General features: G+C 38.9%; 1 protein-coding gene and 1 long non-coding RNA gene across 6 annotated transcripts in view; one reads left to right on the top strand and one right to left on the bottom strand.

Annotated features, from left to right (window-relative positions):
- Positions 1–472: 472 nt before the first annotated feature.
- Positions 473–8,692, bottom strand: LOC103691472 (uncharacterized). The gene is made up of 2 exons (XR_010063753.1): positions 8,433–8,692; positions 473–638 (listed from the first exon to the last, which is right to left on the bottom strand). It is a non-coding gene; the product is annotated as an uncharacterized LOC103691472 (long non-coding RNA).
- The window catches only part of Ccdc152 (coiled-coil domain containing 152), a 24,519-nt gene continuing 10,102 nt past the window's right edge, over positions 3,590–18,006 (top strand). Inside the window, exons 1-5 of one of the 5 annotated variants that reach the window (XM_063282348.1) lie at positions 3,595–3,719; positions 6,010–6,098; positions 9,170–9,275; positions 15,077–15,145; positions 16,577–16,641. In XM_063282348.1, the coding sequence (XP_063138418.1) occupies positions 6,012–6,098; positions 9,170–9,275; positions 15,077–15,145; positions 16,577–16,641 (327 nt within the window). In that variant the 5' untranslated portion in view covers positions 3,595–3,719; positions 6,010–6,011. Of the gene's footprint in view, positions 3,720–6,009; positions 6,099–9,169; positions 9,276–15,076; positions 15,146–16,576; positions 16,642–18,006 lie in introns of those variants that run through there. The other 4 variants (XM_006231988.5, XM_063282349.1, XM_017591017.3 and 1 more) reach the window with 4 other exon arrangements.

Genomic DNA, 18,006 nt, shown 5'->3' with positions numbered 1-18,006 from the left:
TTGGTAGTTTTTCAGAATATTGGAAATAGTTCCACTAGAAGAACCAGCTCTACCACTCCTGGGCATACACCCAAAAGATGTTCCTAAAGACAGGTGCTCCATTATGTTCATGGCAGCTTTAGTCATAATAGCCAGAAACTGGAAGGAACCCAGATGTCCCTCAACCAAAGAATGGATACAGAAAATGTGGTCATTTAGACAATGGACTACTTCTCCGCTATTAAAAACAAGGACGTCATAAATTTTGCAGGCGAATGAGTAGAACAAAAAACATCATCCCAAGTGACGTAACCCAGACCCAAAAGGACATGCATGGTATGTACTCACTGATAAGTGGATATTGGCCATAAAGTACAGAATATCCATGATACATCCCACAGACCCAAAGAGGTTAAACAAGAAGGAAGGCTTTTGGTCTGTCTTATCTTTGAACATTCCTTCCTCACTAAGCAATACCACACTCTAGTTTTGCTTTAAAGTGAGACATACATATTTATTGCTTTCTCTTGGATTTGTAGAAACCACTGAAGAATTATTAATTGACTTAATATTCTTGCTTGCCAGCCTTTTCCTTCTCAGTCTTTTGAATAAGGCCAAGTGGAGTCACTGGTCCAATTTCAATTGCTTCTTAGGGAATCCTAAAGGAAAAGGAGAGAGTAGGGGAAATGCCGTTCAGTACAGCTGTTGACACACAAATTATTCTTCAGTTACATTTGCTGTCCAATATGGGCATAGCTCATGGCATCCTGAGACAATTCCAATAGTGCTATCAAATATTGCTGATCACAAACCATCATAATAGGTAGGATAGTAATAAAAAGTTAAAAATAAGAGAATTACCAAGATGTGGCACAGAGACCCAAATGGAGCACATACTTTTGAAAAACTAAAACTGAACTTGCCTAATGCTGGGCGCTATAAACTTTGAATTCATAAATCATTAACAGCAAGAGCCATAAACCAGGTGTGTCTGCACCAGTGACATCTACACTATCATGTTTATTATTGACACTTCAGAAAAGCTCTCTTAAAAATAAAACAATGAACTTCAGAGGAGCATCAATTCGATGGAGCACTTTCATATGTTCTTATTAACTTCCTTTAAAAAGTACAAGACAGGGGCTGGAGAGATGGCTCAGTGGTTGAGAGCACTGACTGCTCTTCCAGAGGTCCTGAGTTCAATTCCCAGCAACCACATGGTGGCTCACAACCATCTGTAATGAGATCTGATGCCCTCTTCTGGTGGGTCTGAAGGCAGCAACAGTGTACTCATATAAAATAAATAAATAAAAATATTTTAAAAAAAAAAGTACAAGACAGCTGTGTGATTAAAGTAACCCAAGAGCCTTCTCCTCTCGACTCAGGTAGACGGCTGAGCACATATGGAATAACATTTTCCCAAAGGCTTAGAACATTCATTATCTCCTCTGTGTTGTTTTGCTGGAACAGACTTAGAATGTCCTCCTCACTTAGCCCACAGGCTATGAGAAGATGATTAGCACAGATATGTCAGCATCAATAAATTCCTGTCCACACTCAGGACATCTGGCTTTTTTATTTTTTTTTAATCTGAAGCTTACAGTACTGGGAAATACATATGTAGCTCTTTATAGAAGAAATATATTCACAGTGAAATTGCTTGATGCTACTGATCTGTTACTGCCTGAACAGAAATCATTCACTCCTCATGCCTACCCACTAAGTTAAAAGACATCACCCAGCTGCAAATTTAATAGATTTCTGCATTACAGTCCCAGGAAGCTAACTTTAAAGGAACACAGAGAATGCAATTTTCTATTGACGTTTTTAATGTCTGTGTGCTTGTTCTGTGGGTATTAAGAGATGTCAGAAGCATTATAAAGAAATGAAATACCTTATCAAGAAAGCGTATTATTCAATACGCCTTACCCAATGGGGAAATATGCAAATATCTGAAGAAGAAAGTGCATATTGTTTTCCTTTATAGTGTAGCATGTAGCCAAATTTGCTGACAGTTCTGGTTGAATAAAGTATGTTCACCTATATTATTTCACCTAAACCAACAAATCAGTTTTAAACAAGTAGGACATACACTAATCTCTATGGAAGAGGAAACCAATGCTCAGAGAATGTGAATGATGTACTTAGTTAATCAACTGACTTAGTCATGGTAAAGACCCAGCCCCTATAATTGGCTGAATTTTTAGAAACAAGCCAAACTAAATATGATCTGATGGAGGAAAATCTTCTAAAATGATTCACAATGTTAAGAAAATTAAAATAACAATGGCTTGGAATTTAAAGACATGTGCACATACCCATAAACAAGCATATACCTAGAACTTAAAACTCTTTTAAAATTCTTCTAGAAAAGAGAAATGCATGGACAAACGGGTCAACAATCAAACACTATAGTAAATACTCAAAGGAAAATTATATACAGAGGAGAAGTAAAGACACACTTGCCATAGGAAAGAATATATTTCATGATATTCTACTAGTAAAGGAACAGTATAAAGAAATACAATACATTCACAGTAAGCCAAAAGAAAAAAAACTCCTTACACAAACTAGGGGAAAATATTAATAATCTAACCAAACAGAAAAAGAACCAACAAATACAGAGATCGTTAAACATGTATTAAAATCTTAAGTGTATGTGGCTTCAGCTTAGCAGCAAAGACACTTGCTGCTCAATCAAGAGGACTAGAGTTTGGGTACCAGCATCTATTTTAACAGCCCACAAACGCTTGTAACTCAATCCTCAAGGAATTTGAAGCCCCTTTCTGGCCTCCATGAACATGCACAATTATAAACAAAATTCGTGAAACTGTGTTTAAGAATGTAGTAAGAGGATCATATACCAAAACTAATACTATTTCATTCTAGAGATTCAGGATTGATACAACATATATAAATGAATAAATATAATGTCACGAGAAGACAAATACTAGTGTGTGCAGCGATTATGAAAACTAGTGTGAAAATTCCTCAGGAAAAATTTTAAAAAAAAATTCCAGATGATCTACTGACTCCATGCCTCCAAATATACCTGAAAGACTGTAAATTTGCATATCACTGACACATTTTCACATTTATATGTATTGCTACACTATTCACAGTAGCAGAAATGTGGAGCCAACTTAGCTATCCATCAACAGAAGGCTCCCTTGACCCACAACTAGAAGGGAAGTTTCATGTTTGAAAGTTGAGTTTTTGTTAGTCTGTCTCTTAGAGGAACATTATCATTCAAGTCATGTAAGTCCACTTAAATGGCATATATATATACATGTGAATGTAAGAATGTAAGAGTTGGTGCCTTAAAAAGTTAAATAAGATCGACAAAACTGTAGCCCCATTAACGAGAGAGAGAGAGAGAGAGAGAGAGAGAGAGAGAGAGAGAGAGAGAGAGAGAGAGAGAGAGAGAAAGGAGAGACTAACAAAAACTCAACAGGTTCATTTGTGAGTTAGCAAAACGGTGATTAATCTGGCAGTGGCTAAGTGTTGTTCTGTGGTCTAAGAAATACATGAAAGCATCTAAGACGCTATAAATTGGTGGGGGTCGCTAGGATGCCCTGTGGAAGGGGCTGTAGGAGAGGGTACAGACGGGCCAGAAGAACGACGGACCCATAACTGAGGGACTGTGCTTCCCACCCGGAAGAGGACTACAAACTGGACCGGACCAACCACGGATACCCGGAGGTCTTTGCAGGAGATAGGAAACCGCGCCTCGGCGGCAGGTACGTTCCAAGCTCTTTCTGGGAGGTTCGAATCTCAGTTTTCCATCATTCTTTTCCTGAGACCTCCCCGAAGTGTCCTGGATTCCTACAATTTTATTCTGTCCACTCCTCTCTCACTGAAGGCCCTTGCCCACACCCCTCCGTGTCTGTTGGGCCCCGAGGATCCTGGGATGCCATGGCGGGCCTTAGACTCAGTGTCTGAGGGTAAAGTCTTGGAGAGCTCAAAAGAAAGAAGAAGCAACCGGAGCCCTACTCCTGAAACCTAAAGGACTAACCAGGGCCCAACTGAGCGGGGCTGAAGAGAAGGAAAGCCCTGGGATGCCCAAGTCAACAGCCATAAAACCGAAGAAGGAAATGGAGCTGTCGCTTGCCAGTGGACTTGCTGGAGACTGGGCCTTGAAAGTCATTTTCAGTCTCTGCGAAGTAGAGAACTCAATAAGCACTGAATCACTAACGTGTCCCCTTGTTTCTCTAGGCAAAACCAAATTCATTGAAAGAACCTGGACCTAGGAAGTTGGAAAAAGAGGGCAATTAAGATAATCTAGAAATGATTGGGTGGTGGTGCACGCCTTTAATCCCAGCATTCAGGAGGCAGAGGCAAGAGAAACTCTGAGTTCCAGACCAACCTGTTATACAGAATGAATTCCAGGACAGCCAGAGATACACAGAGATAACATCTAGAAAAGAATTCGATACATAGATAGCAAGAAATACAACACGGATTATTAATTAATAGTTAAGGTTCTGTGATGGTGACTCCTGTCCAGCCCTCCACTAGTTGTGTGTGTGTGTGTGTGTGTGTGTGTGTGTGTGTGTGTGTGTGTGTTCTATGAAGAAAAAAAGTTGGAGATTTAGTTCAGGAATCTGGTTCTAAGACAGAACTAGTTTTTGAAACAAATATTTAAAATGTTAGGAACTAAAAAGAAAAAAAGTTGGAGATTTAGTTCAGGAATCTGGTTCTAAGACAGAACTAGTTTTTGAAACAAATATTTAAAATGTTAGGAACTAAAAAGAAAAAAGGGGGGGGGATTTTTAAATACTTCAGATTTTCCTCTGGTTGAAGTAACAATATCAATTAGTGGTTGTTTATTTTTAACTTTGTTCAACAAAGAATGAACCTGTCTATTATGGGAAGTGTATATTATAATTATTTTTCTAACGTAAGGAACAAGTTTTTGCTATGGAATTTTAAATATAATTTTACTGATATGCAATACAGAATAGATAATATTCCACTAAACGAAGTACATAACCAAAAATCAAATTTCAAAACCATTAAGCGCTACTATCAAGTAACAGAGAGAGAAGAAAGTGGAATTTCTTGATGGAGGAACATCATGCAATGTCCAGTTTGACAAAAATATGACCACAAAAACAGATTTTGAATACCATTTATTTTAGACTAGTTCACATCCAATACATGGACTTGTGGTCTTTTTCCGAACTCTAGAATGTGAGAGAAATCTAATGCCAAGTATTTCATACTTTGATATTGTATTAATTTTGATTCTAATAAGACACCTTCCCAGTCCCACATTTAAATGCTGGCTACATTTGGTTTCCCCATCCTATCTGGATGAGTTTACCTATTGGATTCTGAAGCATTTTTATGATTGGTTCCATAGAGTTAAAACTGAAACTTTGTCTTTATTTCAACTGGTACTAAAAATTAATCCTATCCATCTACCCCCAAAAGGATACAAATAAAGAAATATTTTTGTGAGTACTTTATTTTCTATGTATCTTTATTAAACAAAATGTAAAACATAAGCAAACTAACAATATTTGTGGGATAATAGTTAAACAAACATGTTTAGCATATTAAATGAGAATGTTTACTTTTAAAAGTTATACCTCAAATTAAATACTATAGAAGATTTTAAATCCAGTCATACCGAAAGGCAACATAATAATCATCATATATCATAATTATATATTATATTAATTGTACACATATAATTGCAATAATAGATGATAATAAAATCTAATAATGCAGTTGTCTAGATTTTATTAAATATAAGTAAATTTTATGCAATATATAATATTGGAATATAATATACACGCACATATAGCCACACAAATTTTAGATATGCTTACAGAATATTTGGCAGAAGTGAGGGTGGAAAAGAATAGAGAAAAGAATGCATTTAACTGTAGCTAATCCTGATATACCAAAGTTCTCCATGGAAAATGGAGCTCAGAGACAAATACTTTAGTGTTTGAATTATGACCAATGTTGTGATGCTTTGCGTCTTTCTTACTTAGTATTGTCTATTCTTTATTATTTCAGGCATGGATCAAAACAGTGAAGGAAGCATGAAGAAGACCAGCACTGTAAATCTTGACAAACTTATAGATGATTTCTCACAGATAGAAAAGGTATGTAAAGACAGGAGAGCAAAGGGCTATAAAGATTTTTGTTGAGAGAAACTGGGAAGAAAGGAAAATTCTTTTTTTTTTTTTAAGTGAACTAGAGTTTGAAAGATTTCTCAGTAGTTAGGAGCACTGGCTGCTCTAACAGAAGACCAGGGTTCAGTTCCCAGCACCCACTTGGCAGCTCACAGCCTTCGGTAACTCCAGGTCCAGAAGATGCAACGCCCTCCTCTGGCCTCTAAAGGAACTATACACTCGCGGTGCACTTAGGTGCAGTCAAAACACACACATAAAATAAAAAGAAGTAAAAGTCTTAATTGTAAAAGTATAATGGTCAGGTTCTACCTTTGATTCCATGAGGGGCTGGAATTACCTTACAGAGAGACCCAAATTTTGTTGTGTTTTTCATGTTTAATGTGTTTCACGTAGGGTGTATTTTGTATTTAAGTCTTTAAACAGGAATCTTAATATGTTAGCTAAATAATAAAAGTGTGGCCAGCCATGGCGACAGGCCTCCCAAGAGTGAGGCAGAGACAGGCGGATCTCTGATTCAATGTCCGCCTGCTCTACAGAGCGCTAGGACCAGCAGAACTACAGAGAAACCCTGTCTTAAGAAAGAAAGAAAAAAAAGCCGCGAAGGCTGAGAATTCATAGGAATGCTGATTTATTGTCCCAAAATCTCAAAGAATAACATGCCAGGAATTTGAAAACACCAATAAACTTACTTTTTTTCACTGTATGTTATCATACTAAAATGTACTGTTTTGTTAAATAAGCATACTTTTAACTTTTAAGAAATGAGCCAAATTTGAATAATGAAAATGTTTTGCTAAACCCTTTCCTGTATTTTTAAAACTTTAATATTTTATTTATTCTTTGACAATTTCATACACTTATACAATGTTTCTTGATCATATCCAACCCAAATTCCCCTGGAGGATGGACCCCGAACCCCAGTACTTCCCCTAGTATCCCTTCCCACCTCTTCTTCCTCTCCTCCTCCTATTCTTCCTCCTCCTCCCCCTCCTCCTCCTCTTCCTCTTCCTTCTTCTCCTCCCCCTCTTTTTCCTTCTTTTCCTTCTCCTTCTTCTCTTCCTCCTCTTCTTCCTCCTCCTCCTTTTCTAGCCACTAAGTACAGCTAGTGTATCCTGCATTCATAGGGATGTGAGGTCACCCATCAGAATCTGGTCCACCTACTAGCAGCCACCCCTACTCCCTAAGACATTACCCCCTCCCACCTGTGTCATTTGTCAGGAACTCCTCAACTAGAGACAGAGCCTCCCAGGCCCTTCCCTCTCACACTGGAATGTTGACTGGCTTGATCTTGTACAGGCCATGGCTGCTGTGAGTCCATGAGTAGAACAGCCATGTCCTGCCCAGAAGACAGTGTTGCACAGCGTTCTTCCCCATCCTCTGCCTCTCACATTCTTCCTACCTACTCCTCCACAGTGCCCTTCTCACTTTGACTAACTCATACTAATATATAAATATGTTCCTTGGACAAAGAAGCAAATTACTGATGTATTTTGCCAATGTTAAGGGGAAAATGGCAGAATCCCCACAAACTCCAAAATATCTTTAATGAAAAGTGAAATAGTTTAATGTTTGCATCTTCTACCATAATGATCAATTATAATATAGAACATAGATGTATTTAGTTTATCTGTTCTCTTTTGCTTCTCTTTGCCTAGACTTGGCAAATAAATCTCAAGTCCTGAGATTAATACAGCATCAGGGAAAAGATAGAAGTACTGGTATGGGAAAGAAGTGCCATGTGTTTAGATGTTGATTTGAAAAAACACTATCATACTCTCAGGCATCTTAAATAAAAATAATTGTCCATTTTTAAATTTTACATGGTGTTCTGATATTTAGCATCTTACCTCTTAGATGCATAAGTGTTAATACAGATGAGGTAATACAATGGGAGTTGCTAAAGATAGAAATAGGGAAGTAAATAAATGTATGGAAAACATAGTACTGATAGGGAATTGATATACCTGGAGAGTTCAAGGAAGCTTATTGTACAAAGAAATCAGAGACATGTTCAAATGTTAATTTATTGCCTATAATAGAAAAACTATAAACAATAAATTTCCCTAATAGCATCTTCAAAAATAAAACAAAATAGCTGTGAAAACAATGCAGTAGATCTGTGATTGTGACATTGCCTCCCAGATAATAATGCTAAGTGAAGCAGCTAAATTCAGAACAGAATAAATGACATAGCCATGCCATCAAGAGAAGTCTAGAAACAAATACAAGGAATTGGTTTTGGTGTGTGCTGGTTTAGATTTCGAGATAAAAATATACTGTAGTGTCTGTGCTGGACATACATACCCAGGCTCAGGAGACCCTCCTGCATCAGCCTCCACAGCAGCTGACAGTAGGCATGCACCATTATGCTTGATAGATGCCTGTGATTGACATGGGACTAAATGTTGAATAATTGAAAGAAAGTTGCACAAGTTAGCTCATATTTTTTCTTGTTTATAATGGACAGATTTAATATTTTACCATGTCGTTCCCCATGAGCATGTACATGCATGTGCAAGTGTGGTCAAGTTGTGTGTGTATGTGTGTGTGTGCGTGTGTGTGTGTATGTGTGTGTGTGTGTGTGTTTTCTAGAAGCCTCATGAATGTTAATATAGCACTTTATCTATGACCTGCATCCCCAAACTGTCTGTGTTACTTTTGTAATAGAAAATAAATCAGAAAGTCATACTCATCTAATGAGGGTGCTCATTATAGTGGCTGACATTATGCCCTGCATGTGTAACCTACCTTAAGTGCACATAGACCTTTTCAGACTGCTGTCTCACTGGACTCTTTTTAATATATCTATCTCCAAAACCTAGAATGAAGGAAGTTGAGTCTTCTACCAGATGCTGCCCATGTAACAAATGACAAATTGAAACTCAGTACTGTATGGTTTATTTGAAATTATATCCCAAATTCGATTATTAGACTTTCAATTGTTAAATAGTTTGTGTTCTCATTTGTATTCATATTCTTAACAAAAGAATCAAAATGTTGTCCTTGATTTTGTGATAGCATATACCCAATTTCTTCTGCAGAAAATGATAGAAGTCACTGGAAAGAACAACCTTCTGGATATTCGGCTGGAAAAGACTAACAGTTTATTAAAGATAATGCAAGCAAAAGAGACCTCAATGAAGGAAGGTCAGTTCTTTGCTGCCTAAAGAAATAATAATCAAGGAGCGTGTTCACTGCAGTGTCTGACATTATACTCTGCACTTGTAACCTACCTTACGTGCATATAGAACTTTCCAGAGTGTTGTCTCATAGTACTCTATAGTTAGCTCCAAAATATGTGGTAAAAATTCCCAGAATGTTGGAAGTTACATCTGCTGTCGGGTACTTACCAGGTAAGAAATGGCAGATGGAAGGCCTGGTACGGATCTATACAACCACATGAGGCAAACTAGAGCTCCTACTACATAAATGTAAGGTGAGTCACCAGTTTTCAGAGTTAAAAATGAAGCTGTGAGCTGGCAAGGTGACTCAGTAGATAAAGGTACCAGCAGCCAGGTCTGATGCTCTGAGTTTGATCCACAGAATCCACATACTGGAAAAAGAGCATCAACTACCCAAAACTCTTCTCTGACTTACACATGTCATGCATATGTGTATACATGTACACACATACAAAGGCACACAGAGAAAGTGGTAAAATGTGGAAACACTTAAAATGAAACTATATGCCTATATTTTCTTTTTTTAACTTGGTACTTCTTTTATTTTTTTGATTATAATATCATTTCCCTTCCCCTTTCCTTCTCCAAGCCCTCCCCTAGATCCCTGTTTGCTTGCTTTCAAAATACTTAGCCTCTTTTTCTGTTTAATTGTTGTCATATGAATATGAATGTGTACAACCTGCTCAGTCTATATAATGTCACTTGTGTGTGTATGTGTGTATATATATATATATATATATATATATATGTTTTCAAAGTTGACTGTTTAATACATACACTCTGCTGTGTCTCCTGAGAGACTCTAAGTAGGAATGATCCACTCCCCAGATCTTACCTTCTAATACCTTTCTCAGATAAAAGATCTGGGTTATTGTAGGATCAGGATTAAACTTACACTATAAGATTAAAGAAGTATCTTGTAGTGTCACAAGAAAGACAGTATTCCACAGAAGAAATAGCCAGGTGTGATGTGACGTTACAGGATTCCAGCACTCCAGAAGCTGGAGGAGGAGGATTGTGAATTCAGTTCAACTATGGGTACAGAGAAAAAGACTTTCTCATCTCAAAAAGATTTTTAAAAGGAAAAAGAAAAGAAAAAATAAACTTATAATGATAGAATTTGTCAAAACAACTGACAGAGATCTCGATGACCAAAGCTGGAATGATTTCAATAACAAAATAGAACAGCGTTGAATTATACCCATAATGCAAAACAAATAGCCTGAATCCACTTTTATAAATAAATAATAAAGTAAGGAGAAACAGCTCTCCAGTGTGGCAGAATTCCAAATGGCGTGTGTAGGTAATTGTTCTCAGGTAGGTGGAGCATGACTCCATACACACTGTAGTGTTGGCTGAGCAAAATAATTCCTTTTCTGTAGAGGAGCACACAGTATAGCAAGGTAGAATATATAAACTACATGGTGCTGAACTGGTTACATTCTACCTCAGCCACATGATCAATGACAGCATGAAAGCCATCCCAACACCATATACCTTTGATGTGATGTGATACGATGAAAATGATGCTTCACGTGTGTACACTTCCTTCCCATTTCTACAGCTCCATTCTAATCACGAGATAAGTGTCATGCAGAGACCCATAGAAGGACATGACCAATGGTTCACAACATTGTCAAGGTCATTAAAACTACAGAAACAAAACTGCCAGAGCAGAGAAACCAAAGATGGCATGGCAAATAAATATAAAGTGTGTGGTGGAGGCCTCCTCGGATAAGCAAAAAGAAGTAAATAGACGGAAATATGAATAAATATGAGATTTAGTTATAACATGTCGATACTAGTTCATTAGTCATAACAGATACACTGTACTAATGTAGATGTTAATAATAGACCCCTATCGACTGGCTATAGGATATGGAGATATATATATGTATGTATATATGTATGTATGTATATATATAGTATATGTATACATGCATACATATATGTATGTGTATATGTGTGTATAATCTTTGCAATTTTCTGTACACCTAAAACTTTATTAAATGTCAAAAAGATAAAATCATAAAAATCTTTTTAAAGTACTTAAATTTATTATGGAAAAGCTTTTCTAAGCTATGTCAAAATCATAATAAATTATTTTAGTTTGAATTTGGTAATTGGTAGATTTTTTTGGAACAGCTTTAAATATAAAGAAAAATGGATAAAAGTGTAGGAAATTCCCCTATGTTCTCTGGTTTTTTCCAGTTTCCCTATCATCAATACCTTACATTTGTTACAACTCCTGGACCAACCTTGAGTTGGTATTTCACCTGGACTAAATCAACCTAGAAAGAAGGAAAGTTCGTCTGAGCTTAAAATTTTGGTGTGTCCAGCCCATGACCATGTGACCCCATGCCTTGGGCCTGGTACTGCATGACAGCATGACATCATAGCCTTATGCCTGGTTCTGAAATGGAGAAAGAGAGCTGGGTCCACAGTTCCCTTTGAAGGTGTGCATCAGTGATCTAGCTTCTTGCTAGATTCTGTCTCTTAAAGTTTCTACAACCTCCCAGTGGCTCCATGAGCTAAGAACCAAACCTTTAGTCCATGACCCTTTGGAGACATTTCAGGTTCAAGGGTGGAAGTGATGCTTTAATTGCATTTAATTATTTCAAACTACTCTATGAAATATTTACTAATACACAAATTGATAATACTGGATTTTAAATTTATACTAAAATCATTAATAGTATACTAAATTATTAAGAAATACTAATCAAGAAAATTTTAATAGGAAAGCATAGTAAATTCTAGAAGAAAGCATAATGTAGATTAAAGTTTGCAAAGACAATGAAAGCTTTTACTCTAAATCACTGAATGGTGCTGTAGTTCATGAAGTCCTTAGCTACTCAATTTCTAATGGGGAGAATGAAGTGAGCCTGCCATCTTGTGTTCAAATTTTAAAAATACTTTTTAAAAATTCCAGTATGCACAGAGCATTGAGGTGATTTTCGTTTGCTAATTACAGGAAACGTCTGCTACCTTATTTCACTAATTGCTAGATTCTTTAAACGATGTTCATTATGATAAGGACAAGGACTGACAGCACATCTCCCCTGTTACATCATCTGGCACAGTAGCGTATGTGAAGCAGGTTACCAGCCCATCAAGCACATTAACCAGCATTCTGTTACTGGGAAACAGCAGCATCGAGAAAAGAGAATGCGAAGGAGAGGTTTGTGAGAGTCACTGGCAGAGACAGTCAGGAGAGCAAGGAAGAGTGAAAGACCACAAAAGCAGTCAGTCCCTCAAACTTGTCATAACACTTTGGACTTCTGCAAAATACTTTGATTTTCATCATCATGGTTGAAGAAAATATTTTGCATTGTTTTGAAGACACAAGCACCAAGGATGCTCATGCTTTAGAACAATGTTTTGGGTTTTTAACCCTTTCATGCCCTCCTCTTGCCCAGGATTTAGTTATGAATCCAGAATGTATTGCTCAGCAGTAAAAGCCTCATTTTAGACTTTCTCACTAGCTGTGGGCCTCCACCTTTGAACAATCTTACTGCGACTTGTCTCTCTCTTCTTAGTGCGTGCTTTCTTGAAAGTGCTGCATGGAAACACTTTTTGTGATTCCCAGACATGTCCACATGTGAGTCCCTTTCAGGAAAGACATTGCTAAGGCACATGGTAAGGTCTCTATTTTATTGTGCCTTAGAAAAGGAATTAGTAAATGTTTGGATTCATTTCGCATACAGGGTGATTATTAAGTATTTACTGTATGTGCTGGCTAGTTTTATATCAACTTGACACAAGCCAGGGTCCTCAGAGAGGAGGGAGCTTGCTGGGAGGTGGTGGTGCATTCCTTTAATCCCAGCATTTTGAGGCAGAGGCAGGCAGACCTCTGAATTTGAAGCTAGCCTGTTGTACAGAGAAAGTTCTCAGATTGAAAGGACTACACAGAGAAACCCTAGTTACCATTAAGGCCCCTGTGGATATCCATGTTCTGTGCCACCACATGAAGCCATGTTGATGTGAGTGACCTGTTCACCTCAGGCCATGTTGATATTCATGGTGCATGCTGCTGACAAGGACCATATCTGACTTCATGGTCCTACTGCAGCCAGGAACTGTGTTGATGTCTGTAGTCTGTGCTGTCACCTGAGGCCATGTTGGTGTCTGTGGGCCAGGGCCATATTGGTGTCCTTGATTCGTGTTGCCCTGGAGGCCATATTGATATCCTTGACCTGTGATGCCACTTAGGACTATGATGGTGTCTATGGTCTAAGCTGTGGCAGAGAGACATGTTGATATCTCTGGTCTGTACTGCCACTGGAGACCAGGCTGAGGTTGGCAGCACATGCTGACACTGGAGACCATGCAGATATCTGTGGTTGGTGCTCCTGGCTGACTTTAAGGGACAAGGAAGCTACTTTTGCAGTTATATTGATGACTGCAGACTTACAGTTGAGAAAGAGAGACATAGAAGGTGTCAGTAGGAAACCCTACTTCTACACACTCTTCCCCCAAAAAGTAGTAGACTAGATAGGAAAGCATCAAAAAACACTCAAAAATTGTGATAGGGATGCTGTGGCATGTGTTGCACAATTGAGGGCTTCTGGTGGTGGTGCAGGTGAGGAAGGACTAAGTTTTCTTTAAGGATTTGGCCATTGAGAGTTTGACCATGCTCCAGTGAAACAAATGAGACTTGTGTTGTTTCTTCTTCTTCCTCCTCCTCCTCCTCTCCTCCTCCTCTCTTCCTCTTCCTCCTCCTCTCTTCCTCTTCCTCCTCTCCTCTTCCTCCTCCTCCTCTCTTCCTCTTCCTCCTCTCTTCCTCCTCTCTTCCTCCTCCTCCTCTCCTCCTCCTCCTCTCTTCCTCTTCCTCCTCTCCTCCTCCTCTCCTCCTCCTCTCTTCCTCTTCCTCCTCTCCTCCTCCTCCTCTTTTCCTCTTCCTCCTCTCCTCCTCTTCTCTTCCTCTTCCTCCTCTCCTCCTCCTCTCCTCCTCTCTTCCTCTTCCTCCTCTCCTCCTCCTCTCCTCCTCTCTTCCTCTTCCTCCTCTCCTCCTCCTCTCCTCCTCCTCTCCTCCTCCTCTCTTCCTCTTCCTCCTCTCCTCCTCCTCTCCTCCTCCTCTCCTCCTCCTCTCTTCCTCTTCCTCCTCTCCTCCTCCTCTCCTCCTCCACTTCCTCCTCCTCTTCCTCCTCCTTCCCTCCTCCCTTCTCCTTCCTCCTTCCTCCTTCCTTCTTGCTTCTCCTCCTCCTCCTCTTCCTCCTTCTGTTGGGGAATCTTAAAATTGGGGAGGGGGCTGGATTTGAGAGGACTAGAAAACGAATATGGGGTAAATTATGTGAAATTCCAAAATAATCAATAAATAATCAATAAAAATATTAGGTAAGGAGGGAGGAGAGAGAGAGAGAGAGAGAGAGAGAGAGAGAGAGAGAGAGAGAGAGAGAGAGATTGATTTAAGAAAGTGGTTCTAGAAGATCAAGTTGTAGGCAAGCTTCTAGAGTATTTTCTTAATTGGTAATAATGGGGGAAGGCCCTGCTTATTGTGGGTGTTTCCATTCCTGGGTTGATGGACCTGGGTTCTATAAGAAAGCAGACTAAGCAAGCCAATAAGCAGCACTTCTCCATGACATGTGCATCAACTCGTCTCCAAGTTTCATAATATCAATAGTAGCCCTAACTAAAGTACCATATATTGTAATTCATCTTGAGATGTCTGGTTGCTTTATTAAGATCACATAACTTTGAGTTAAATATTATTTTGTTACAGTTCTTTCTATCAAGATTTTCAAACAAATGTACCTTATGTTTTAGAATGTATTACTCTTCATACTATGATAAAAGGGCTACAACAGACTGTTCAATATCAACACAATTTGAAAGGTAAGTTAGGGAGATCATTCTTAAGAGTGTGGTTTGGGCATTGGAAAGATAGTTGTTTGAGTAAAGTGCTCACATGAGTACACTCTGTAGAAACCATGTTTCAAATAACTAAGGAAGAAGGAAAGGAGAGGGGAAGCAAGGAAGGAAGGAAAGAGAGAAGGAAAGGGAAGGAGTGAAAAAAGAAAAGGAAGGGGAAAGAGGGAGTGGGAAGGGAAGGAGGGGGAGGGTAAGAGAAAGCCAGGTGTGTTCATACCCACTTATAAAACCCAACACTGGTGAGAGGTAGATGCATGTGGATCACTGCAGCTCATTCAGGGGCCAACTAGCCTGACCAACCTGGCAAACTCAGGGCCACTGAGAGGCCCTGTCTCAAAACACAAGGTACATTTGTACTGCTGGTAGGAATATAATGTAGCAGTTATCACAAACTGGTGATTACTCGGAAAACTGAAACATAGAATTACCATTTGATTCAGAAATTCCACCCCAAGATATGAACAAAGAGAATAAAAATCAAAGACATAAGTTTTTGTACACTAATATTCATAGCAGCATTAAACACAAAGGCCAAAAGGTTGAGGTAGCCTCTTGCAGATTGAATATAAAATGTGCCCCAAACGTCCAAGTATTAGAAATTTAGTCTCCAACCCAAAAGAACACTGTTTTGTTTAGTTTAAAATATTTTCTTAGTATTGCCATGTTTTTCACTTGAGGGGGAAAGGGGGGTGCATGTGGGTGGTGGGGCACACATCACATGATGCTCGTGTGTAAGTAAGAATACAACTTGCAGAAGTCTCCTTCCACCCTGTGGGTCCTAGAATTGAACCAAAGACATTAGGCTTGGAGGTGGGAGCTTTTATCCATTGAACCATCCTGCCATCCATACCTGCCCCTCAGGTTTCTACAGAGTCTCATTTTGTAGTGTAAACTGGCCTGCAACTTATTATTTAGCTCAAACTGATCCAGAATTGCAGTAATCCTTCTGCTTCAGTGCCCCAAGAGCTAGTACAGTGGGACCCATCACACTGGCCTCTGAGTGTGTTTCCCTCAAACCCATCCTCTGCTGCCCCATTCTCTGTGTCTGTAATACCCTTCCCTAATGTAGGGCGTACCTTACCTCCTACATCTCAGCTCAGGGTGGCTGATTCTTCCCCAAAACCTTTCCCAGTGACCAAGGTTTCCCCCACATGTTCTCACAGTATTTCAAACACAGTTCCACTGTAAAAGGTTTATCTATCACAGCTGTTGCATCTGACAAAACTAAGTTCTATGAAAAGCAGTAACTTCTTGTGTTCCTACATTCCCAGTGTCTAGCAGTGTTGGTCCATACTTAAGGAGCTCATGCATGAACAGCAGCGTAAATGTTACAGATATCCCCATGTTAATTTTAAGTGCTATGTAATAATATATCCCTTGATTATTTGTGCACAGGTGAAAATGAACAACTAAAAAGAAATGTTGATTTTATGAAAGAGAAGTTAAAATCTCATGAGCAGGTGAGTTATATTAAACTCTTGAAAAGCATTTGTTCATTCAAATAAAAAGCAAGTTTTAATTGATAAACATCACTAAAAATTATGTAAGTGTAGTATATGTATATATGTTACATATGTAAAAATCTTAATAAATGAACAGTAACTTTTGCAAATCCTGGTCTCTTTTACAAACTGTAATGTACTAATGCTACCTGGTTTTCAGTTGTGCTGATAGACTTACTTTAGAGCATATTCTGATGGTTAATAGTTTTAGTTCTCCTACTATAAAAGAAATGAGTCTGTATTCTTTATGCTTTGGGTAATTGTTGTACCATCCAAATCATGGGGACTTTATGTAGAGCACAAATTAGTTCCTCCTGAGGGTCACTGATCCTCTGCTACATTTTCTTCCCTCCCTCAGGACAATGTAGTGATAGCAATTGCAGAACATATAACCAGAGCCTCACAAACACAAAAGACAAAATAAATGCCAACCCCAACCCCTCTACCCTTTGAGGATGTTCGTATCACCTTCCTCTCATAGCCAAGAGCCAACATATCAAGATCAAAGATCTCCGAAACGGAAGTATAGTTTGTACAGGCTCAGCTTGAAAGATCTTCTCTTAACTTGACAAGTTCCTATATGAGGGACTCTTGAGAAAACACTGGCTTGTTCTAGCACCCAACCTGAGACTTCTGAGTTTCTTACCAGTAAGAAAAGGCATTCTGCCTGGGATTCTGAAGGATTTAGCCTTTTATTTTAGTACCTCTAGGAAACTTCTTCCTCCACCCTTTTCTCTTCCTATCTTCCCTGTCCTTCCTTAAGTCTTTCCTGCTCCTTTCCAGTCACACTGTGAGTGTGTGAGAATGAGTGAGTGTGAGTGTTTGAAAGTCCATATGCATTTGAGTGTGCATATATGTGTGTGTAAGTGTGCGAGTGTTTATATGTGTGTGAGTCTGTGAGAGAATGTGTGTGTGAGAGTGCATTGTGAGAGTGTGTATGTGTGTGAGAGAATGTGTATGTGTATAAGTGTGTGAGTGTGTAGGACAAAGGAGTCTAAAGGAAGTGTGGAGAAGGAGCAAGAAAGGGCAATGGGCAGTGCATCGATTACTTTGCTTGTCGCAGCAGCTAAATACCTGGCAAGGAAGAGTTCAAGAGAGGGAGAAGTTTTCTTTAGGCTTACCGTTTAAGGGGCTGCATCTGATCACAGCAGAGGAGGAAGCACAGCCTCAGAAGCATGAGGCAGCCAGGCACATTGCAGCCATAGTCAGGAAGCAGATTTTAAGCAGAAAGTAGGAGCAGACTCAAATTTCATAGCTTATCCACAGTGACTCACTTCCTCCAGCACGGCCTTGCCTCCTAAAGTTTCCACTGCCTCTGAGAAC

This window comes from Rattus norvegicus, chromosome 2 (assembly GCF_036323735.1).
Source record: "Rattus norvegicus strain BN/NHsdMcwi chromosome 2, GRCr8, whole genome shotgun sequence".
Classification (NCBI taxonomy): domain Eukaryota; kingdom Metazoa; phylum Chordata; class Mammalia; order Rodentia; family Muridae; genus Rattus; species Rattus norvegicus.
This window is presented reverse-complemented; position numbering and strand designations above follow the sequence as displayed.